The 25,311-nt window shown below is 43.4% G+C and overlaps 1 protein-coding gene across 2 annotated transcripts in view; it reads right to left on the bottom strand.

The window, feature by feature from the left end:
• Nucleotides 1–2,890: 2,890 nt before the first annotated feature.
• Nucleotides 2,891–25,311, bottom strand: part of DCP1B (decapping mRNA 1B) — a 71,948-nt gene continuing 49,527 nt past the window's right edge. Inside the window, exons 6-9 of one of the 2 annotated variants that reach the window (XM_066369081.1) lie at nucleotides 12,346–12,579; nucleotides 9,175–10,029; nucleotides 6,783–7,031; nucleotides 2,891–4,688 (exon numbers count right to left, since the gene is read on the bottom strand). In XM_066369081.1, coding sequence (XP_066225178.1) covers nucleotides 4,608–4,688; nucleotides 6,783–7,031; nucleotides 9,175–10,029; nucleotides 12,346–12,579 — 1,419 coding nt within the window. In that variant the 3' untranslated portion in view covers nucleotides 2,891–4,607. The remainder of the gene's footprint in view (nucleotides 4,689–6,782; nucleotides 7,032–9,174; nucleotides 10,030–12,345; nucleotides 12,580–25,311) is intronic. The other variant, XM_066369082.1, reaches the window with a different exon arrangement.

Below are 25,311 nucleotides of genomic sequence, written 5' to 3'. Positions count from 1 at the left end.
GACCATAATCTGCACATGCGGCTTTTATTTGTGTACACTTCTCAAGGCTCTGAGCTGTTGGAAGACATTACTCATAACTCAGTTTGGTAAAAATCTGTCTAGAGTACTCAAGGTTGAGTTAAACATACCAAGTATTTGTAAGCTTCTCCCTTGTCCCCTATTTGTAAGAGGGAGGGGCATTGAGAGAATTTGAAACCTTAAAGTCATATTGTCAGCAAAATGTTGATGAGGCCCACAGTCTGTGCAGCCAGGCAGTTTCATATGGCAAAGTGGGCTACAACCCGCTGTCTGTACATGGTACATTTAAGCTTCAAGATGGCTTGATGTTCCAAAGCCTGGGAAACAAGAGGATTTCACTGAACAGAGAGAAGGAGGTCCATGTCTAAATAGAGCAGGTGCTACGAGAGAAGGGCTTCTCAACTGCTAGGAGGCATGAGCAGCCGGTTCAGCCAGGGTCTGGAGACACCAGTCTGACCCTGCGCTCTACCCTCCGCCCACCTGGCCCTGACGAACAAGGAACCATCTTTACAGTTCAATTCTGAGCTCCTTCCCTGTGTCTGCACTGACATACAGCTGAACCAATGCAAACTAAAAGAGAGCAAACAAAAATCATATTTATAAACTTATTTGACTAACAACCCAACAGGACTAAAAAGGGCTCAAGTTATTCAAAAGTTGAAACTTCTTTAGGTGGAAAGGAACTTCCTTCTCTGATTTGTACTCTTCTCATTCAAGAGAAAGAAAGCAGAGTCCTGTCTGCTTGGACACGAGAAAAGTACTGGGCTAACAGAGTTTGAGGGAAGAGTACATTTATTTTGTTACACCAGATTCGAACAACGTGTGCCTTCCTGGAGAGCCCGTGGGTTTCTGCCCTGGCCTGCCTGCCTGTGAACGAGCTGGAGGAAGCCCGTTGTGGGTATCAGAGGGCTGGGCCTGGATACCAGGAACTTCTTAAAGATACTACAGAGGTTTTTCTCACTCTGCAATTACCACCATGCCTGGCAGTCCAAGGGGAAAGGCTGAGAAACACGTGTATTTTCAGAAGATCGTTCAGGGCAGAGGCAGTTTTAATGGTGGGCACACCAGGCGGGCATCCTGGGCCCCAACTTTGAAGGGCCCACAAAACCTCAATTTTACACTTTTTCCTAATGACACCAAGTTTGGTTTTATATGTGCAATTCTAACATTAAAAGTACATAATATTTTTTATTTATTTAAAAATATGGTTAACAGGTATTTTTATTTTCCCTCTCTCTTTTTTTTAAGGGGCCCAATATTTTCTTCTGCTCCCGGGGCCTCAATTGACCCTAATCCACCTCTGGTTAGGGGACTGTAAATTCTCTCAGGTAGCACTGCCTTCTCTGGCCTTGCAATGAAAGTGCAGGGCAGTGACAACAATCCTATCGGGTTAAACTGACATCTCTGTCTCAAACAGCTCATAAAGGAAAGAATAAGCGTAGTTGTTTTCATTTTATTGACAAAGAAACGAAGGGGAGAAGAGGGCAGAGCAGTGTGACCACAGATACAGGTGCCAACATCAGACGGAACACTCAGGTCATGGTGGCTGGCAGGTCAAGTGCCGTCCAGTGGCTGTGGCCTCCACCCTGTGGAGGACTGGGTGAGCTGGCAGGACAGAGGGGCAGGAAGGAACTCAAAGGTCTAGAGAGCATAGCAGGAGGCGACTGGTTACACAGGCTGCTCCCAGTCCACCCTTATAAGGACCTTGTGGGTGGGTATTACTTTCATTTTACAAACGAATAAACAGTGTATCGAGAAAGTTCACTTGTCCAGGAACTGAAGGCAAGTCTCTCAAAGGCTATGTGCTCTGTCCCCTCCACCTCGCAGAACTGACTTCCATAACTTCAGGTTGAAACCCACTGAATTAGGTAATGCTGTGCTTTTAAGGAACAAAATCTCAGGGTCCACTCCAAACGCAGTTAGCTTAAAGCTGTTGTCTGGGAACCAGTGCCACCTAGGAGTAGGGTCCGTGATGGTCAGATGTCAGGGTGGCAGTGGGAGAAGTTAATTTATATATGAAATCTAATTTTGAGCGCCTTAGAGAATGCTTTGAATCCATTTCTCGCACGTGCTACAGAAAGCCCCTTGCACAAAGCAGCGCTCATCTGCTTCACCAGATAGAAGGAAGGAGTGAGCATCCCATCACCACACCCTTTCAGAGACTTGGTCTGTGGTCCAAATGAATTGGGCCTGTCACTTTTAAAATGTGTCTTTCCAGAAAGGAATGGAGAATTTATTATTTTCAAAACAGAGCGCTGCGGTGTTAACCTACAAGGCCCAAAGGCGGCCTGCATGCAATTCTGACTGTGCCAATTCTGACCGTACCGGGCTGGAGCCCATTCCTTTATCATGCCGTGTGCATCTGTTCCCATTAGCTGCTGCAATTGACATATCTTCCTATTTTATTTATTTAATGTGGATGTAAATATATATATATATTTCATGAAATCAACTATTTGCTACCTCCAAGTAGATTAGAAACATTTAAAATGGAATTAATTTCTTCTTAGTGAGAAAAGCAACTCTAAACATGTAATAAAGATCAGAGGTTTTTTTAAAAAAGGTTGGCAGGCAGTTAAGTGCATCCGATTGTGCTCCAGTTTCAGAGTGTGCTGCTGAGTGAGCACTGTCACTGGTTGTGGACAACAGGCCCAGGTGTGTCTCTCCACTTGCCCAGACAGTCTCTTTATAAGAATATTAAGATATTATATAAGCAATTATCAATCCAAGTATTTTGTTAGAATATCACATAAATTTTTCACTGTGTTAGATGCTATAAGACAGTGGTCCCCAACCCCCAGGGCCGTGGACCGGTATCGGTCCATGGGCCATTTGGTACCAGTCCACAGAGAAAGAATAAATAACTTACATTATTTTCGTTTTATTTACATTTAAGTCTGAACAATGTTTTATTCTTAAAAAATGACCAGATTCCCTCTGTTACATCCATCTAAGACTCACTCTTGATGCTTGTCTCAGTCATGTAATACATTTATCCATCCCACCCTAAAGGCCGGTCTGTGAAAATATTTTCTGAGATTAAACTGGTCTGTGGCCCAAAAAAGGTTGGGGAACACTGGTGTAAGAGATATCAAAGAAATGAAAAGAATGCAGGAGGATGGCCGTGGACTGCTCCGCCTTGAGTGTGGCACGAAGCCGGGGCTCACTGAGTCACTTCCTCCACGCCTGCATGCTCTCCTCAGAAGTGGGCTCCTGCGGGAAGTGGGAGGGGGTCTTCTGATAAGCCCTTCCGTGGTGAACGCCTGAAAAGTGTCTAAAGCCCAAAGCCCCAGTCTCCGCCAGGAGCAGCGAGGAAACGCACTCTCCCTGGGCCTCTTTTTATGAACTGCAAGATGAGAATCTGCCTTCTGTGCAGCCACCTAGAGATCTTCTTAGAGTCCAGAATAAAAAGGACTGTAGAAATGCAAAGCTTTATTTATTACTACCACTCAGCAGGAAGTGATTCGTAGGACCACTGCTATGGGCCTTAACAACCAGGCAAGGGCTCTTCTGATGCCTCCCAGGACTGAGCTCCTTGTCTCTGAACACAAGGGTCAGTCTGCTACACAGCTTGAAGAATCCCCATCATTGTGGCCCTGAACCATCCACAAACTCTCCTCAGAGGCTCAGAAAAGGCTTTATATTCCTCTGTGACCTTCCTCTCTGCACGTTTTGCTAAAAATGATAAAATGTTCATCTGGAGGCACAGGCAGGCGTATTCTGCTGGTTGGGTCCAAAAGAAACAGCATGAGCTGGGATACAGGAGCTGTGACCAGGAATCGGGGCCATTTGTGGACTCCTAGAACCACTATCCTCTAGAAACTAGTTATAAATTCCTTTAGAAAGAATTTCCCTTCAAAGGCCTGCGGAAAACAGGCCAATCGGATTTTTACAAAGGAAAGGTTTATTTTGTTTGGTACAACCAAACCAGCATTCCTTCCAAAGGTGGGTAAGGGGCAATGAAGGTTAGTCTGCGGGGTGACACTGCCACCTGGTGGTGGACATGCAATGCAGCGGGAGGAGCGCAGCTATGGGAACACCACACGTTCCTGTATTCACAGAAATCACCAGAGCTATTGGGAAAAAAACCAAGTTTCCAGAACAGCCCTCCCTACAAAGAGCCTGATTCTTCTAGAAAAGACCCCATATATATATAAGAAAAAAATAATTAAACTCGGCATTTACTGCATGATGAACAAAGAATTTTTTTTCTACCCACTCAATTCTTAGTACCAGGTGTACTGAAGGATGTATTTTTTTTTTAATTTTTCCATTGGTTGAGAGAGAGAGAAGCATTAACTTGTTCCACTTAGTTGTTTCACCTAGTTGTGCATTCATTGATTACTTTTTGTATGGGCCCGGACAGGGGATTGAACCCCTGACTTTGGTGTGCCAGGCTGGCGCTCTATCCATTTATTCACCTGGCCAGGGCCTTTTTTATTTTAAGTTTGACTGAAAAAGTCTGAAACATTTTACTTTGTATTTACACATATATATTTTTAAAGGCAGAAACATTTACAGCAACAACACTTAACAGGAATGAACCTTGAGCTGAAGGGCCCTGAAAATCAGTTTTTAAGTGTTTGCTTTCACATAGTCTTTTTCATGGCTGCTTGTGTCATGTTGACGAGATAGGCTTCATAGATTATATTTAAGAAGTTGTCGTCATTCTGGAAGACAAAATGAAAAGACCAACAGAATGTGAACTGGTGGGCAGAAACAAAAGGCTTCTTTTGTCTTGGAGCTGAACTGGTGCCTTGATTTTAAGGTGCTCATTTCTACCTATTTGTCTAACACCTGCTGGTTTTTAATTGCACATGTGAATGCTAAGCTGGGGTGAAGGCCAGGCCCCAGTACGCCTCTGCTACATACAGCACAGATGGGCAGCCCAGCTGAGCGGTGTATGGAACGAGGCTCACTCATGAAAAGCCAGGGTCTGTTGGGAAAGCACAGAGGTCCCCAGTGGAAGGAGAGATAAGGCAGACTTGATAGGTCAGCGCTTCTCCAAATCTGGTGAGCAGTTTACTAGTCATTCCTAACGGTCCTCCAATGCAAACACTTTGTTTCTGACATTAGTTAAGGTGTTACTTGCAACATGCTTTGTTAGTATCTCATCAAAGCTGGTACAATTCTCTCATTGGTTATCGAAAGTTTCTGGCCTTGGCAAGAGGAGAGCAGTTAGCCTGGCGGTCCCTGGGCTCCTCTGCCTGGCAGAGGGCTGAGGGAGTCATGGGTCTAATCGGTGGTTTTGTTTTTAATTCTGGAGACTTCTGCCTCCCACCCCAACTCTAAAGCTTCAGCAGCCCGCCCACATTGCACACCCTCTGCATTCCCGCCCAGCATCCACACTCACAGCCTTATTCTCACGCAATGATGGAGAGCCACTCTGTTTTTCCTACAAAGTGGCCAAAAAGTCCCTACTATGTCTCACCAACAGGCAAACGCTAAAAACAGACTGGTTGGTGACTTCTAACAGTTCATCATGAAAATATGCCTAAAGCGTGGGAAAAAGTAAAATGCACGCAGAGAGTGGAGGGAAAATAACTTCTAACTACCAATGTCCAGGGACTGCTCCAGACTTCCAGAGTCTTGGCTCCTGAACAGAGATCTTGGAGCAATGTGATTTAAATGGATGGAGCCAGAAGAAATATGGAACTTTGAAATTCAAATTTTTCCCCTTTATGGCTCACAGACGTCCTAAGTCCTCATGAACTCCCCACTGCTGGTGGCCTGACAGTCGTCTCTGCCCCTCTTCAGCATCAGTCCACTCTCACACTGACAGCGGGGGTCCACCCCATTCCTGCCACCCTCTCTAAAATACGTCACCATTAAAAAATGTTTCTACTAATAGAGACCATTTTCCCTTTAGCTGCAAAAGTGCCAGCCTGCTCTCTAAAAGCCATCTGGAGCTTAAGCCAAATACCACAAAAATTCTCTTAGAGACTGTCTATCAGAATGGTACCGAAGATGTTGACTGAGGTGTGTGAAGTCTGGAGGGAAGCGCTGGACTTCCCCAGGCCTGCTGCTATTCGTGGCTGTGTCTGAGGGGCGACTGACTGCTGGGAACGCCCAGAGGCTGCGGCCAGGATGTCTCCTGCCTGCCCCCCGTGTCCGCCCCCTGCAGCCCTGTCCCCCTCTTGCCACAGCACCCCTTGCAGCCCCCCATGGGCAGTGGCGGGGAGCATCTGAGCCAGATTAGCTGGGTAACCACAGGCCAGTCATTAGCCAGTTTCCCTGTCTCTAAAATAGAAAAAATAAGTGTTGTTTTATAAGGGTTCAATGATTGAATGTATGCATAGCATGACAACTGTGCCTGGCACAGTGTTAGCTGTTACTGTTGCCATTTCATAGAGACAAGTAAGACACATGGCTCACTCTGTCCTGCCCGAACAAACAGGCTCCAAAATCACATGTAAACTTTGCTCCTTGTTCAGCAGTCTGCTTGAACTCTTCACTAAGCACCACCGCTTGCTCAAGACATCACCTCTATCAATGATGAGCTGTTGGTGTGGGCACCCCACAGCGCCTACAGCCCTTAGTTGTACAGTGTCTGCTTCCTGTGCGATTAAGGGTTGTAGGTGCTGTCAGGACTCTGAACCTCAGTTGCTAAGGACAGAGCCACTGCGGTGTAGGTTGGGCAGCCACATTGCCCTCCCCTTCCTGGGCAGCACTGAGTAGGCACTCGCTAACCAAGTCCTGTCCCCTGTGGAGAGCAGCAAACAAGCAGGATGGTAGAGGTGAGAAGGGACAATGGGCTCTCCTACCTGAATGAGGAAGAGCAGCACTTCCTGAAGCTGCAGCTTGGTGAGCGGGCTGCTGCCGTGTGCAGAGGGCTCCGGGCTCTGCAGAGGGCAGAGGAGGCCGCTGGGCGCGGCGGCTGGCTCCCGGCCTCCCAGAGGCAAGAGCTCGCTGTCCCTCTCCTTTGGTGGGCTACAGGCGGGCTGCGTGAACAGCACGGGGGACATGAGCACGGAAGGAGCAACTGTAGCTGAAGTACACCGAGGCGAGATGACCTGCTCATGGAAAATACATACACAGAGGGCAGGAGTAAGGAGCAGCTCACTGAAACAACAGGTACAGAGAGGCCGCTCCTTGCAGGAGTGGATGTTGGTGAGTTTAAATCTTAATTGTTCACAACTTCACTAGACAGGAAGAGCTCATAGGAGCACGGATTCCTGTTCAGCTGTTACGAACAGCTCCAACAGTCTGTCGTGGTGACTCTCCCACTGTGTGCAGAGCCTGGCCTCAGAGGGACACTTCATTTTTCTGAATGACTGTCATCACTTGGCAACACGCGTGCAGGACTGCTGGCCTTGTCCTCAGGGCTAGTTGTCTACTACTCTGACCTGACGCTCCAACAGCCTACTTGAGTTCTGGTGCACACATGTCCCCACCCCCACCCCCGGGTTCTCCATGGAGGGACAGCTAGAAGAGCAGCCCTCCTCACGCCCTTCTCAGCAGGAGGGAGGTGTGACTCCAGGGCCATCCCTCCTGGGTGCTTCCTGACGGGACCTGCCTGCTTTTCCGTGACCCAGGGGCAGGGCCCTAGAGACTGGTCATGCCCAGCACTTGCAGTGACTCATCTGTCAGCATGAGTCCGTCTACCTCACTTGGTTAGCAAACCTAAAACCAAGTTTTCCAACAGCTTTTCTGGTTATGCAAGAGACCCTTTGATCCATATCTGACTGGCTCCTACTCTCTCTCATCTGTGCTGTCAGCTTCTCACATCCCACAGGAACTTGGGGGGGGGGGCGATATGAAGGCCAGCAATCTAGAAACTGCTATAGTTTTATTATTACTCCTTTGGTATCTCTTTGGGCAGAAACTAGCCTGGAGGAAGGCAGGTGGTCTCAGGAGAGGGGTGGAGGGGACACTCCTGAGGATGGGTGGCTGCGTGTGGGTGGACAGTGACAGTGTACACTTCGTACTTGGCCCAACACCTGCCAGCACTGGAAAGAAAAGAGAATTGTTCATGCATATGTCTATGTCCAGCTGTCACCCCATTTTCCTAGTGTCCAATCTAAGTCATCAAAGAGAAAAAGTCAAATAAAAAAGGGGATAACATTACACTGAAATGAGGATGAGTGACAAATAGTTTCTATAGAAACAGGCACTGGGATTTGAGATTTTAATAAAAATAAGTGAGCACTCTGAAGCAGTGCCTCATCGACGCAAAGACTATGCCACGTGCTCATAATCTTGGTTTCCAAAGAGTGGAAGATTTCTGACAAAGCATAAGCTACTTGCCAAAGTATGACAAACGGCCAGTGATGATACATGTCAGAGGGAGAACGTCCTACTTGTTAAACCCGTCGTATTCTCAGTGAATCTGTACCAATCCAAATGAGAAAAGAAGCCCAATCTCCAGACATCACCCCCAGGCATAAAATAGCTTGTGGTTTCTTCACTGTTCTAAGTTACTGACCTACTGACTAGGTTACTGATGAACACAGAGAACCATCTTCTTGAAGGACAGACGACTTCTAAACATTATCATTATTTCCGCTCTCTGGAAATGTGTGTTGAGGGGGTAGGTGGCACAATTTCCCTCTCTTCCAGCTTCATGAAGCTGTACAGATGATATCAACTAAAACAGGCTGCACCTTTACGGGGCTAATGGCATGATTCTCCTGTTGAGCTGACGCACCGCCAGGCCTGCGGGCTCTGCAGACAGTGTGTCTGTGCTCCTCGTTGCCCTGAGCCCACGTGCAGCACAAGGCCTGGCAGGCAGTAAGTGCTCAGAAATATTTACTGAACAAATGAACAAACAACAATTTATTGTAGACTGAAATAACAGGAAGAGGTCAGATGTTTGATATCCCAGAATGATTTCAATGCAGACCATAAGTTTGCACAGTTAAAAGATTAGGATCCGCCACGTCTATGTTTTTTCCCATGTCCATGTTTTCAGACCTTATAACATTGCTAAGATTTTACTCTACAAATAAAGTATCTCTGAAAGGAGGGAATCTTCCAGGCTGCTAAGCAAAGAAAAGCTTCTCTTTCTGGGCAGCATGTTAAGGTGGTAATGAGATGCAAAAAGGAGGCTTTGGCACACTGTTCTAAACAGAAATGTCCCTAGAGCACACGCAGGCACTGATTCTGAAGTTCACTGCATTACAGTAGCTCGCCCCCTCCCCCCCAGTGACTGTTTACCTGGAAAAGAGAAGTCTGCTTTTCTGTGCTGGATGTTCTGTCGATCCAGGACTCCAAGGGCTTTCCTGTCCTACAGCTCTGGGTTGGCACAGGAAACTTAGCTGCCAAGGCTGGTCGGCTCGACGCGTGCAGCTGCTGTTCCTGCTGCACGATCTGAAGCTTTTGCAGTAACTCTTGAGGAGAGATCACTCCAGAGCCACTCGTCTGACTGCCAGAGAGGGGGAGCATTTGTCTTGGGTGTGTGGACTGATCTTTTTCACCAGCCTGATGTCCTAGTGTCTGAGGTGGGAGCGAGCCATTGAAATACACCAGCTGTGGCTGAGCCGCCCCCGTTCTCGGCCTTGTGGCAGTGGCAGTGGTGAGGGCGGTGCTGCAGCTTGGGGCGGCTGAGCTGGCCGGCGCTGGCGTGCCAAGGTTGCTCCTGCTCACCGCCCCGGGGGCGCTCTGAAGCTTCTCCAACAGGTTCTGAGTTCTGGGAGCACGGTGGACACGCGGACAAGTTCCAGTGCTCTGGAGAGACCCTGGGCGGACAGGTCCAGTAAAGTCCTCCCCAGCAGAAGGGGCACTGCCATTTTTGCAGGGCCGGTTTTCAGGCATCTCTGACAGTGGGTGCAGGTCTGCACTCCTGACTAGGAGTTTCTGAATGGCTGGGCATAGCTGCTTCTCAATGGGGGATGGGTGTCTCCTGTGTTCCTCGCAGGACAGGGACCGTACAACCCCCTGCCTAAGTGGAAGCTTCTCCTGGTGTTGCTGGTGGAGGGTGTGTGGAGGCATCACAGCTTCCTGACATGCGGCTTTGTCCTCCTTCCCAAAGAGCACTGTCAACGACAAGTGTTGGGGTTCAAGGTCTATGGTCTGAAAAAAATAAAAATGTCTTAAAATGGGTCTATACACACTTTATTTGAATGGGGGCTATGATATAATTTACCTAATCAATAGTTTCTTCTGTTTATAAAGGATCAACTGGAGAGAATGAAAAAACTTAATTTTAATAAACTTCACAAAAATTTAGACCTTCTTAATGTCAGTAATTTCCACTACATGCTGCCCTACCATTCTGAAGACAGCCATTACATTTTACTTTCTGTTGACTGATGAAACAGGACTACGATCCTTGATGGGCCTGGGGTGCACAGATTGGGAACCACTATGCTACAAAATTATATACACTCATAGGTAAACATTCTCTCCCACACGAAGTCCACTAACCCTGCAAAGTATAAGAAGCTACTGAGAATACAGGAATATGAGGATTTCAGAATTCCCGGTAGCTTTTCACAGGATTATAAAAATTTAGGATAAGCAAGAAACGTTAAGTCATTTAGTCTAACTGATCCTTTCAACTAAGTGAACCCTGAGAAAGGAATCCTGGTGGCTAACTGGACTCAATTTTTTTTTTTAAAGGAGCCTATAAGATATTTTTACACAGGGGCCTCAGAGGCAAACAGCCCTTCAGGTCAAACTGGGAGGATCTGGAGACATCACTTGCATGAAAACAGACAAATCAGCGATCAGGGGGAGGGACTTCTGTGTACATAAACCATCCCCCTCTGGCTCTGGGAGCACACTTAGCCTTTGCATAAAATTGAGAGAAGTCTTGCAGGAGCATAACAGAGCAGTGCAGAACAGCACAGACACACACAGAATGGAGTAGACCCGCACCGCTCAAAGCAGACTGGCCTAGAGCAAGCAGACCAGTGAGGGACAGAGCAGACAGAGCTGTCTAGCCAGAGAGGGGTCTGGCCAAGGGCTGCGTCATAGCCTTCTGGGCTTTACCACCATCCAGCCATTTTGCACTGAATCAAGTTTCCTTCTCCACTGTGCTCCAAATTAGGGATTCCTGTTGGCATTGAACTGGAGCAAACTACCACTGGTTGATAGCTATATACAAGTAGCTTTAAAAGAATCATCAAATCATAAAGTCTACCTTGACCTGGCCAATTACAAAACTGCTTCTTTCCTGCTCGACATTATCTCTGCCTCTTTCTGTCGCTTTCTGCATTATTGGGCTAAGAAAACAGAAGTTTCATTCCCAAATCGACATATTCCCCCTTCCATTAAAATAACAAATTTCCATGGAAAGCAAAAGATAATTAGAAATGACTTATTTTTTAAAAAAACAAAGATTTTCATTAGCCAGTCTTTATGTCTTTTGGCTCCATGTTCGTTTTCAAAATTGACTTAAAATTACAAATCCTTTAAAAAAACTTTAATGAGGAATAATTGTAAGAAATAAAAACAGCCACATATATTTACTATCAATAATGGGACTTGCAGATCAGCAATTTGTTAATGCTTTGGTATTCTGAAATATATATATATATATTCATATATGGGCATATTCATACAAAACTGCTATCATATTTATAATTAGATGCAAATACAATGAGAAATCATCAGTCTAAACGGGACTCTAACACCACTCTTTAGGACAGGCAACCCATCCTGTATTCACAGTGGCCCAGCATTGCACCTGGTACAAAGTAGTTGCTCAGAAATGTCAATCTGAATTTTGTTGCCCTAGCTATAATTTTCACAGTGGCCTTGGAAAACCAATCATCAACCTCAGGAGAATAGAGACCTCATGGGTAATATTCCTGTTAACTCTGATAATGTTATTAGTTTGCTGTTTTCTTAAAAAGTAGATTAAGGGGCCCTGGCTGGTTGGCTCAGTGGCATGCGGAAGTCCCGGATTCGATTCCCGGCCAGGGCACACAGGAGAAGCGCCCATCTGCTTCTCCACCCCTCCCCTTCTCCTTCCTCTCTGTCTCTCTCTTCCCCTCCCGCAGCCGAGGCTCCATTGGAGCAAAAGATGGCCCGGGCACTGGGGATGGCTCCTTGGCCTCTGCCCAGGCACTGGAGTGGCTCTGGTCGCGACAGAGCGACGCCCCGGAGGGGCAGAGCATCGCCCCCTGGTGGGCAGAGCGTCGCCCCTGGTGGGCGTGCCGGGTGGATCCCGGTCGGGCGCATGCAGGAGTCTGTCTGACTGTCTCTCCCCGTTTCTAGCTTCAGAAAAATACAAAAAAAAAAAAGTAGATTAAGGAGTTCAAGTCTACAAGAGATTACTCCAGAGTATGGTACATGTCAAAATTAAAATTTTTAACCCCTTTTGAGGAAGAGTAAATAATTAGTAATAACAAAATATTAACTTGAAATCTTGTTTGGGTTTACCTTAAAGCATCCTCGAACAGCACCAGGCCCGCCCTGGACTACACTCACTGCACTCTGGGGAAGAGCCCGAGGAGACGCGGGCAGTGAGAGCGGAGATCCCCGTACCTGGCTGGGCTGGGGGCTGCGCGGCTGCTGGTGTTCACTGGGCTTCACTGGGATTGGTTTGATGAGATTGGGGTTGTCATAAATAGCAGATGCACTGGTTATCTGTTTTGGCTCTGAACAGGTTTTACACTGAAATGGAAAAAAAAGAATCTCGTTTTTGATGAAAAAGAAGCTTTATTCTCTTAAAAGAACATAACCTACCTTCCGTCTTGTTCTTTATTTGATCTAATTCATAGCTATTTTTTGATAGACTTCCACGTACAAAGGAAAATCTCTTAATTTTCTCTGATTGAGCTATATTTGAGAAATAAATTTAAATTTAATTTTTCTTAGTTGCATAATTCAGTGCCCTAAAATGTTACCAACAGTATCAGCCTACAGAACCCAGAAGATTTTAGATACTTGGATTCTTGAAAGGCTATTGATATGCTTAAGAAGTAATAGTTTCAAAATATAGAGTTCAATGCTTTCCGATGGCAAAGCTATTCCTTGAATACCATGTCTGGATTGCCATAGGGTTTTATTCACCCATTAGCCATGGATTTATAATTGGAGAGCTGTATCATCAAAGTAACTAACCCTTTTTGGTCTACAAACCAAAAAAGTAAAGCTGATTCAAACCACTGATTTAACAATTACTAACATCATCTTTATTTAATAAGTGACTTTTTGGATAAACAGAGTAATTCAAATCTGAGTGTTCTGAGCAATTCACTACAAATTAGAATTTCACAGAGATAGAGACAAGAGACATGCCTCATCATTTCAAATACTGAATCATTATCATACATTAATCTCACGAACCATGCAATTGCTGACACAGTAGGATCCGTACCAGAAAGAGCGCAGCAGTGATGTTGGCGTCTATCTTACTAGAACACCAAATGTAACTGAGAAAAAAATGCTAGCTTCTGCACTATAGACTTGCTATCGCACCGCTAGCTTCTTTATATTCCTTTATAAAAAACTGAATTTATTGGGGTGACACAGGTGCACAATTCTACAACACATCTCTGTACACCATACTGTGTGTTCACCACCCCAAGTCAAGTCTCCATCTATCACCGTTTATCCCCCTTCACCTTCTTCCACCCCCACCCTCTGCAATCACGACACTATTGTATGTGTCCACAAGCTTTTACTTTTTGTCCTTTTTTGCTCAATCCCTCCACCCCCCACCAACCCTCCCCCTACAGCTATCAGCCAGCTCTCTATGTATGAGTCTGTCTCTACTTTGCTTGTTAGTTCACTTTGTTCATTAGATTCTACACGAGTGAAATCATAATGCATGTCTTTCTCTGTTGGACTTATTTCATTTAGCATAATAATCTCCAGGTTCATCCATGCTGTCACAAAAGGCAAGATTTCCTTCTTTTTTTAAGCTGAGTAATATTCCATTAGGAAAATGTCCCACAGCTTTCGTATCCACTCATCCACTGATAGACACTTGGGCTGCTCCTAAATCTTCCTATTGTAAATAATGCTGCAATAAACATGAGGGTGCATATATATCCTTTCGAATTAGTGTTTTGGGTTTCTTATGGTAAATTTCCAGAAGAGGAATTGCTGGGTCATAAGGCAGCTCATTTTTTTGTTTGTTTGTTTTTTAATTTTACTAGGGTGACATCAATAAATCAGGGTACATATGTTCAAAGAAAACATGTCGACCCTGGCCGGTTGGCTCAGTGGTAGAGCGTCGGCCTGGCATGCAGAGGTCCCGAGTTCGATTCCCAGCCAGGGCACACAGGAGAAGCGCCCATCTGCTTCTCCGCCCCTCCCCCTCTCCTTCCTCTCTGTCTCTCTCTTCCCCTCCCGCAGCCGAGGCTCCATTGGAGCAAAGATGGCCCGGGCGCTGGGGATGGCTCCTTGGCCTCTGCTCCAGGTGCTAGAGTGGCTCTGGTTGCAACAGAGCGACGCCCCGGAGGGGCAGAGCATCGCCCCCTGGTGGGCAGAGCGTTGCCCCCTGGTGGGCGTGCCAGGTGGATCCCGGTCGGGCGCATGTGGGAGTCTGTCTGACTGTCTGACTGTCTCTCCCCATTTCTAGCTTCAGAAAAATACAAAAAAAAGAAAAAAGAAAGAAAGAAAACATGTCCAGGTTATCTTGTCAATCAATTATGTTGCAAACCCATCACCCAAAGTCAGATTGTCCTCCGTCACCTTCTATCTAGTTTTCTTTGTGCCCCACCTCCCCCTTTTCCTCTCCCCTGCCCCAACCACCACACTCTTATCAATGTCTCTTAGTCTCGTTTTTATGTCCCACCCATGTATGGAATAATGCAGTTCTTGGTTTTTTCTGATTTACTTATTTCACTTCGTATAATGTTATCAAGATCTCACAATTTTGTTGTAAATGATCCGATGTCATTATTTCTTATGGCTGAGTAGTATTCCATAGTGTATATGTGCCACATCTTCTTTATCCAGTCTTCTATTGAAGGGCTTTTTGGTTGTTTCCATGTCTTGGCCACTGTGAACAATGCTGCAATGAACATGGGGCTGCATGTGTCTTTACGTATCAATGTTTCTGAGTTTTTGGGGTATATACCCAGTAGAGGGATTGCTGGGTCATAAGGTAGTTCTATTTTCAGTTTTTTGAGGAACCACCATACTTTCTTCCATAATGGTTGTACTACTTTACATTCTCACCAGCAGTGAATGAGGGTTCCTTTTTCTCCACAGCCTCTCCAACATTTGCTATTACCTGTCTTGTTAATAATAGCTAATCTAACAGGTGTGAGGTGGTATCTCATTGCCGTTTTGATTTGCATTTCTCTAATAACTAATGAAGATGAGCATCTTTTCATATATCTGTTGGCCATTTGTATTTCTTCCTGAGAGAAGTGTCTGTTCATGTCCTCTTCCGATTTTTTTATTGGATTGTTTGTTTGTCATTGAGTTTTATGAGTTCTTTGTATATTTTGGATATTAGGCCCTTATCTGAGCTGTTGTTTGAAAATATCATTTCCCATTTAGTTGGCTGTCTGTTGGCAGCTTGTTTTCCACACTGGCTGTACCAGTCTGCATTCCCACAAACAGTGCACAGGTTTCCCTTTTCTCCACTTCCTCATCAACACTTGTTTATTGATTAACTGGTGATAGCCATATTGACAGGTGTGAGGTGATATCTCATTGCAGTTTTAACTTGCATTTCTATGATGATCAGTGATGTTGAGCAACTTCTCAGGTTTATTGGCCATCTGTATGTCTTCTTTGGAAAATGTCTATTTGGGTCCTTTTCTCACTTTTAATTGGATTGTTTGTTTTATTTGGTGATGATTTTTATTTGGTAATTTCTTTATAAATTTTGGAAATTAACCCCTTATCGCAGGGGTCGGGAACCTATGGCTCGCAAGCCAGATGTGGCTGTTTTGATGGCTGCATCTGGCTTGCAGACAAATCTTTAATAAAAATAATAATGTTAAAAATATAAAACATACTCATGTATTACAATCCATTCATTTTCTACCACTCATGTTCATGGTTGTGGGTGGCTGGAGCCAATCACAGCTGTCCTCCAGGACAACACCAAATTTTTATTGGATAATGCGTAATGTACACGGGTTGTTGTAAGGTCAGGAAGTAAACTTCCTTCCTTTTAATCAAGTAGTCAGCTAGCTTATTGCAGAAACCTTTTTGATGAAGAAGATGGCTAAAAGAAAAAAAGATGAGGAGTATCGTACTTTTCAGCAGGAATGGACACAGGAATTCACCTTTGTGGAGAGAGCAGGATCTACAGTGTGTCTAATATGCAATGATAAAATTGCATCAGTCAGCCTGACCTGTGGTGGCGCAGTGGATAAAGCGTCGACCTGGAAACGCTGAGGTCGCCGGTTCGAAATCCTGGGCTTGCCTGGTCAAGGCACATATGGGAGTTGATGCTTCCAGCTCCTCCCCCCTGTCTCTCTCCCTCTCTCTCTGTCTCTCTCTCTCTCCCCCTCTCTCTCCTCTCTAAAATGAATAAATAAAATAAAAAATTTTTTTAAAAAATTAAAAAAAAAAGAAAGCAGCCCTTTAAAAAAAAAATTGCATCAGTGAAACAGTCAAATATAAAGTGGCATTTCAACACATGCCATACTACATTTGCATCGAAATATCCAGCGGGGGACAGCAGGAAGAAAGCATGTCAAGAGCTACTGTGCAGAGTGCAAACTAGTCAGCAGCAACTCCGTGTTTGGACCCAACAAGGTGACTGGAATTTGGCTAGCTTGCTGGTGCTTTAGCAATTGTGAGAAATGGAAAGCCATTCACAGATGGGGAGTATGCCAAAACATTCATGCTTGATGTTGCCAATAAACTTTTTGATGACTTTTCAGATAAAGACAAGATAATCAAACGAATAAAAGACATGCCTCTGTACGCAAGAACTGTTCACAATCATACCATCATGAAGGCAAATCAAATTGAAGCAACACAAGTTAAGGACATAAATGCAGCACCATTCTTTTCTCTAGCTTTGGATGAGTCAACAGACGTAAGCCATTTATCCCAGTTCAGCACGATTGCAAGGTATGCTGTCAGTGACACACTATGTGAGGAAAGTCTTGATGTTTTGCCTATGAAAGAGACAATAAGAGGGGAGGATTTATTCAAGTCTTTCACTGAGTTAGCTAAAGAAAAAAATCTACCGATGGATAAACTTATTTCGGTGTGTACTGATGGTGCTCCGTGCATGGTGGGGAAAATCAGAGGATTCGTAGCACTTCTTCATGAACATGAAAAGAGACCCATCCTAAGTTTTTACTGCATCCTACAACAGGAGGCGCTTTGTGCTCAGATGTGTGGCGAGCAGCTTGGTGAGGGGATGTCGCTGGTCATTCCGGTGGTCAACTTTATTGTTGCCCGAGCTTTAAATGATCACCAGTTTAAAACACTGCTGGATGAAGTTGGGAATAATTATCCTGGTCTGCTTCTGCACATCAATGTGCGTTGGTTGTCGAGGGAAGATGCTCAGCTATTTCTCGGCTTGTCTGAGCGAAATCCAGACTTTTCTTGAAATGAAAAATGTCGACCATCCTAAGTTAGCTAACACTGAGTGGCTCCTGAAGTTCTACTATCTCATGGACATGACTGAACATCTGAACCAGCTCAATGTGAAAGTGCAAGGCATTGGAAATACAGTCTCATCCCTTCAACAAGCAGTGTTTGCATTTGAAAACAAGCTGGAACTCTTCATTGCCAACATTGAAACAGGTTGTTTACTACACTTTGAAAAACTGGGAGAGTTTAAAGATGCATGCACAGCAAGTGACTCTGCTTAACATCTTGATCTCCAGCAGCTAGCGGCTTCATATCTAATCTCCTGCAGTCATTCAAAGCATGCTTTGGAGAATTTTGTGCGCACACTGGTCTTTTAAGTTCATCACCCATCCACACGAGTGTGCAGTGGACAGCATCGACCTGAGTTACATCCCTGGTGTCTCCGTCAGAGATTTTGAGCTACAAGCTGCTGACCTGAAGGCCTCAAACATGTGGGTGAATAAGTTCAAGTCACTGAATGAAGATTTGGAAAGACTTGCACGACAGCAAGCAGAGTTTGTGAGCAAACACAAGTGGGGAAAAATAAAAAAACTTCAACCCACGGACCAGCAGATTGTCAAAACTTGGAACGCGCTTCCCATCACATACCACACACTGCAGCGTGTGAGTATTGCTGTACTGACAATGTTTGGCTCTACGTATGCATGTGAGCAGTCTTTCTCACATCTAAAGAACGTTAAGGCCAACCTACGATCACGTTTAAAAGATGGAAGTCTCAACGCCTGCATGAATCTTAACCTCACCATGTATCAATCAGACTACAAAGCCATCAGTAAAACCATGCAGCACCAGAAGTCACATTAATGGTAAGAAGTGCTTTATTCATCATTGGTTAGCAACAGCATAACAACATTATTAAAAAGAATTCAGAGACTTATTGTACTTTAAAAGTGTTGGTCTTACATAAAATGCACACATTTACTTGTATTTAGTGTTAAACATATTGTATGGCTCTCATGGAATTACATTTTAAAATATGTGGCATTCATGGCTCTCTCAGCCAAAAAGGTTCCTGACCCCTGCCTTATCAGATGTATCATTGGCAAATATGTTTTTCTATTCAGTGAGTTGTCTTTTAGTTTTGGTGGTAATTTCCTTTGCTGTGCAAAAAATTTTTAGTTTGATGTAGTCCTATTTGTTTACTTTTTCTTTTATTTCCCTTGCTCAAGGGGATATATAAAAAAATATATTGCTACAAGAAATATCCAAGATTTTACTGCCTATGTTTTCTTCTAGCATTTTTATGGCTTTGAGTCTAATATTTAAGTCTTTAATTCATTTTGATTCTATTTTTGTATACAAAAAAAGAAGGTGTAAGAAGGTGGTCTAGTTTCATTTTTTGGGGGCATGTATCTGCCCAATTTTCCCAATACCATTTATATTGAATATTGAATAAACTATATTTTCCCATTGTATGTTTCTGCCTCCTTTGTCAAATATTAACTGACTTATAAAGTTGTGGGTTTATTTCTGGGATTTCTGTTCTGTTCTATTAAGCTATGTATCTGTTTTTATGCCAGTATCATGCTGTTTTGATTGTTATAATCTTGTAGAGTTTGATATCAGCTAGCATGATTCCTCCAATTTTGTTCTTCTTTCTCAAGATCACTGTTGCTATTTGGGCTCTTTTGTGGCTTCATATAAACTTTTAGAATATTTGTTCTGAAGTGTGTCTGTAAAGTCATGGTGCACTTTTGATCTGTCACGGGAAAGCAACAAAAGATGATAGAAATGTGAAATCTGCACCAAATAAAAGGAAAACTCTCCCAGTTTCATACCTATTCAGTACAGTTCAATGTGGGCTCACGCAGATTTTTTAGGGCTCCTTAGGTAGCTATCCCATATAGCCTCTACAGACTCATCACTGACTGATGGCCTACCAGAACAGGGTTTCTCCACCAAACTGCTGGTTTCCTTCAACTGCTTATCCCATCAAGTAATATTATTCCTATGTGGTGGCACTTCGTTATAAACGTGCCAATATTCACGTTGCACTTTGGTCACGAATTCGAATTTAGCGAGCCACAGAACACACTGAACTTTCCTCTGTACCATCCACATCTTGACTGACATGGCCGTGGGCTGCTCCGCTATATACACAGTGTTACGTCATCATCTGTGCATGCGCACATGCTGCCACATCATCCTACAGAAACTGGGAGGGTTTTTCTTTTATTTGGTGCAGATTTCACATTTCTATCATCTTTTGTTGCTTTCCTGTGACTGGTCAAAAGTGCACCATGACTTTACGGACACACTGTATTTCTGTGAAATATGCCATTGGTATCTTGATAGGAATTGCATTGAATCTATAGGTTATAGCACAGTTAGTTTCAACTGTTTAGTCAAGGCCTCAGATCAGAAACTATTTCACACTGGAATGTACTATAAACACAATCATGGCACTCAGAAACCTCAGGGTCCTAATGTGTTTTACAGTTACTGGGTTGTATTTTCTAATTCAAAGAAATAGAGGTAGGGAATCAATTATCACATTGTTCATTTATGTTTATAAAATTAACTGTACAAAGAACTAATTCTTTTATTCCAAAAATTCTGTAAATAATTTGGAATTGGTAGTATTAAATGGGGTGTAAAATCACTTTATGAATCATAAAATGTTATTGCTAATTCTTCTTAGGTGAATGACAGTGGTTAGTGATATGGCTGCAAGGACCAACTGGCCTGGCTTTTCAAGATATGGCTAAGCAACACAAGACAAGAGTACAGCCTAAGATAGAGTCACTTACAAAATTTTAGCATAAAAAGACTTTAACTTCTGCTTGCTTTTAAAAGAAAAGTGGATGTTTAGCACATTATCACTGAATGATCCTTCTGTATTTCTTCATTCTTTCTAAGTTCAGGGACCTTGCATTTCAAGCTAAAAAAAACCCCAGACAAATTGATTTTTCCTACCTTCAGTATGCACATATCCATATGGATCAAGAAGCTGCTCTGTCTTTTGCTTACAAAAGATAGACATTTCTAGGTAAAATTGCCAGGGGCTGTTTTCTATGTCACTGTAATTGTCTACCTATCTATGAAGTCTTGCTTGTATATAAAAACTGCTGTCACCTGACCAGGTGGTGGTGCAGTGGGAGCATCAACCTGGGATGCTGAGGACCCAGGATTGAAACCGTGAGGTCACTGGCTTAAATGTGGGGTTGCCAGCTTGAGCATGGGATCACAGACATGACCCCATGGTCTCTGGCTTGAGCCCAAGGTCAATGGCTGGACTGGAGCCTCCCCCACCCCAGTCAAGGCACATATGAGAACCAATCAATGAACAGCTAAGGTGCCGCAACTAGGAATTAATGCTTTGATGCTTCTCATTTCTCTCCCTTCCTGTCTCTCTCTCTCTCTTACTACTAAAAAAAAAAATCGCTCTCTATCAAATTGCTCAGAATTAAACAATCCAACACAATAGTTTGTAGCTTATTTCCAGTTGTTTAATTTTCTATGCTTCTCCTGATCCAAATAACTTTAAAATACTTGGGAAAAAACCAGTTTTGAAAAACATATATAATAGATTCTTCATAGAGAACCTGAGGCACTTCTCTAAAGCCTCAAAAACTATGTTACATAATTCTATTTTATCACACACAATAATATATTACCTACGCCAAGAGAAGAGTGTGAAAGAAAATACACAAAAAGTATTAAAAATAAATATCTTTGGGTTATAGGATTATTTTTTATACTTTAATTTTTCTCAATAATATATTTAACTTCATAAATAGATCTCAGCTCTATCTAGAAGAGAACTATTGATTCTTGTCTAAAATCACAAAACACAAAATAGTCTACTTTGGAGTACTAAGAACCTAATAATGTAGCCCTAGCCCATAGACCACTTCTGGTCTAGTTCTTTTTCTTCCTGAGCTTTGGTTATTTTATGGCTCATCTGCATGTCAACTAGAAGGAAGGAGGTAGAAATAACACTCAAATTGACACCATTGCTGCTTTATAGCAAATTCATACGAAGTTGTTTCTCAGGGGAAAAAGCACAAAATATTAACCCAAATAATGTTTTCAAATTATTTTATCAGGCCCTGGCCGGTTAACTCAGTCAATTAAGAGCATCATCCTGAAATGACAAGATTGTGGGCTGGGTCCCCAGTCAGGGCACACATGGGAAGCAACCAAAGAATTCACGACTGAATGGAACAGCAAATGAATGCTCCCCTTCCCCTCTGTCTCCCTTCCTCTGACTCTCTAAAAATAAATTTAAAAAAAATTAAGCCCTAGCCAGATAGCTCTGTTGGTTGGAGCATTGTTAAGAAGAATGGAGGTTACCAGTTCGATTCCCTGGTCAGGGCACATACAGGAGCAGCTCAGTATTCCTCTCTCTCTCTCTCTCTCTCTCTCTCTCTCTCTCTGCCTCCCTCTCTCAAAAAAAAAATTACTTCATTATCTTATGTAAAAAGTTGTATCCGGTATCACAAGGCTTCACTTTACCAATATCATATACCTCTAGCACAGAATGTTTCCTCCTCTAACGTTTTGGAATATTCATGAGTATAAGAATTTTAGACTTGGAAGAATCTCAGAAGTCATTTAGTTTAACACTTATCCAGAGTAGTAAAATTTTTTTATATTATCCCCAATATGTAATCATTCAGTCTTTTCTTGAATACTTCTAATAAGGGAAACTTCACTTTCTCATAACAATAATTCTGAAGAAACATTTTCTTTTTTTTTAAGAGGAGGGGAGATAGGCTCCCACATGCACCCTGACTGGGATCCACCTGGCAGCCCCTTTTTGAGGCCTATGCTTGGACCAGCCAAGCTCTCCTCAGCACCCAGGGCCGACGCTCAGACCAATGGAGCCACTGTCTGAGAGAGGGGAAGAGAAAGAGAAGGGGAAAGGAGAGAGGGAGAGAAGCAGAGGATTACTTCCCCTGTGTGCCCTGACCAGGGATTGAACCCAGGACAGCTGTAGGCCGGGCCAGTGCTCTATCCACTGAGCCACCAGGCCAGGGCCACTTTGTTTCTTTTTTGCCCTCTTTCCATTTCCCCCTTTCCTGTATTTCAGAACCATCTGGCTCATGATTGCCACATTTTCTAAAATGTCTGCTGGTGTGCGCGAGTGGAGAGAACACAAACCCAAGGCAAATATAAAGATGCAATGGACTTTAATGGGGAGCACAAAAGCCTGGGCTGGTAATAACTTGGACAAAGAACATGGGCAACAGGTCTAAAAAGACTTGTGATATTTTACAGGTAAAGAAAGAGAGGGGACAGCATGGGAAAATGCATGAAGGCACTTTTAGAAAGCAAGATTGTTATTTTGTTTGGTAGGAATTTCAAGTATTTGTAGGGGCAGTGGAATAGAAGGTATTGGGTTAGAAGAATCATCTGAGGCCATGTGATGGGAGGTTGGAAGAACCCACAGGTTCACATATATTAGGAAATAAGAAAACAAGAAGGATTTAGACCAGGACAGTAACACGATCATATGGGTGACATGACATCATCTGTCTGTTAAAATAATTTCTTCTGTTATTTACCTCACAGTTGGAGCAATTAACAGTATGTCTATGACATGTATTTGACTGAATATCTGTACTTCCTGTCAACATTGTAAGAACCAATATGTAAAAGCATAAAAATGAACAGAACATTGTTTCAACCTCAACAAGTTAACAGTATAATGGGAGAAGTTGAGTTAACTGTAATAAATGAGGAAAGAACAAAATAAGTTCTAAATACTAATAGACTAGTGAGTTCTGTGCAAAGAATAATTAATTTGAATAAAGTGATCTGGGAAAACTCCACATAAAAAGTGGCATTTCCACTGGGCCTTGAGAGATATCTAAAGTCTAAAGGGCAAATAAGATGACGGGGGAAGTCATTCCACGTTGCAGGTTTAGTATAAGCAGGCATCCCCAAACTACGGCCCGCGGGCCGCATGCAGCCCCCTAAGGCCATTTATCCGGGCCCCCGCTGCATTTCCGGAAGGGGCACCTCTTTCATTGGTGGTCAGTGAGAGGAGCACTGTATGTGGCGGCCCTCCAGCGGTCTGAGGGACAGTGAACTGGCCCCCTGTGTAAAAAGTTTGGGGACCCCTGGCTGAAGTCTCCAAACCCAGGATGAGTGTGTGTGTACTGTATTATTTTATGAGACACTCGGGTGCAGCTACAAGAGGAGACACTGGAAAGGCTCAGGAAACAAAGTTCATTATACTCACAAGTCTTAGAAACAGGAGACACAGCCCACCACGTGGGGCCACCTGGGGAAGCCTCAGGATGGTCAGGAGGGAGAATCAAGATTAGAGCCTTTCCGGGAGATTCTGCAACTTAGGATCAGCTAGTTCAAATTCTTTTAGCAAAATATCACCTGTAGGTTGGTCCCTACTGCCTGTCTGGGTCCTGAGATGATTAAGGTGGGGCAATATTGCCTCGTGGTGTAGATGGTTGGACAGTAGAAGGATGGATGGCTCTGGAGGGTTAGTTTGAATATCAAAGGCACGTTTCTGGCTGGGCCCTTTACTCTAAGAATTGGCAAGGCCAAGGAGGCACAGTCTGTTCCCAGCCAGAAGATTTTTAAGGTGTAAAAAAATAAAATAGAAACAGTATTGTGTGCAGATGTGTGTGTATGTGCACATGCTGAGAGGAGAGAGGAAGAAAAATAAGTATTTGCTCAATATGTGCATTTAGAACATATTCAATATGGCCATATAGAACCTAAGTTTCTGGAGGGTAAAATGTGACTTTTTATGATTAATCATTAGTGTGCTTAACATAGTACAATTAATAAAGTATAATTATTTGACTAGTTGCCAAGTCACTGGGATCCCTTTCAAAGACGAAGAATTAAACAAAGTAAACGACGAATATAGAAACAGTTGTTACTCATTGAAACTGGAATGAAAGCATCTGTGTCCAAGCCCTTTGAAAAAGGATGAAAGTCTAATTTATTCATATTCATATTCATTCATTCATTCAATAACCGTTTATTTAGAACAGCGGTTCTCAACCTGTGGATCGCGACCCCAGCGGGGTCGCGATCCACAGGTTGAGAACCCCTGATTTAGAAGTTATCATGTGCCAGGAACTCCAAAGAAAGATGAATAAGAGATGTTCTTTGTACTCAAGGAGTTCACAGTCTAACAATCAAGGGTGAGGCAACAATCAAGTCAAAGGCATGTGAAAGGCATGTCAGAAGCTAAGTCAATGGTCCCTTAATATGTCCCACTTCATTCAGGACTTTTCTGAGTGCTTCATTGTGGTGTCATTTGTTTTCTCCTCCTCCCTTTCATTTTCTGTAAACTCGAAAGTTAGATCTCAAGACTTAGATCTGGATCGACTCTTTCGGCAAGAATATCTCAAAGTACATTTACATTATATCAGTTTTTCAACCACCAGTCCACAGACTAGTCCACCAGAAATTTTGTGCTGGTCCACAAAAGAGTTAACCCCCCTGATGTTGTATGAAGATTGTAGACTCAACTATCTTAGTCAAATTGCTTATGCTCAGGGTGATTTTTGCCTTAGTGGTCCCCAAAATAATTCTATTTTCACTGGTTCCCAGGTGTAAAAAAGGTTGAAAATCACTGCGTTATATCAAATTAGAAGGCACATAATGTCTGGTTATTCAATTTTTGATAATGCTGACCAATGGGTTCAGGTTGTGGCAGCCTAACCCTTCCACGGTCAAGTTTCCCTCAGTCCTTCTCATAATATTAACCTTACTGATGATCATTGCCTGAATCAGTTATTTTACTAGGGTGTTTTTAAGTTCTATCATTCTATCTACATTTAGAAGGAGAATTCTTGAAATTCTTTAATAGAGAAGAATTTCTCTCATCAACCAGGATTATTT

The sequence above is a fragment of the Saccopteryx leptura genome, chromosome 2 (assembly GCF_036850995.1).
Source record: "Saccopteryx leptura isolate mSacLep1 chromosome 2, mSacLep1_pri_phased_curated, whole genome shotgun sequence".
NCBI lineage: Eukaryota > Metazoa > Chordata > Mammalia > Chiroptera > Emballonuridae > Saccopteryx > Saccopteryx leptura.
Note: the sequence above shows the minus strand (reverse complement) of the source record. Positions and strands in the feature narration are given on the sequence as shown.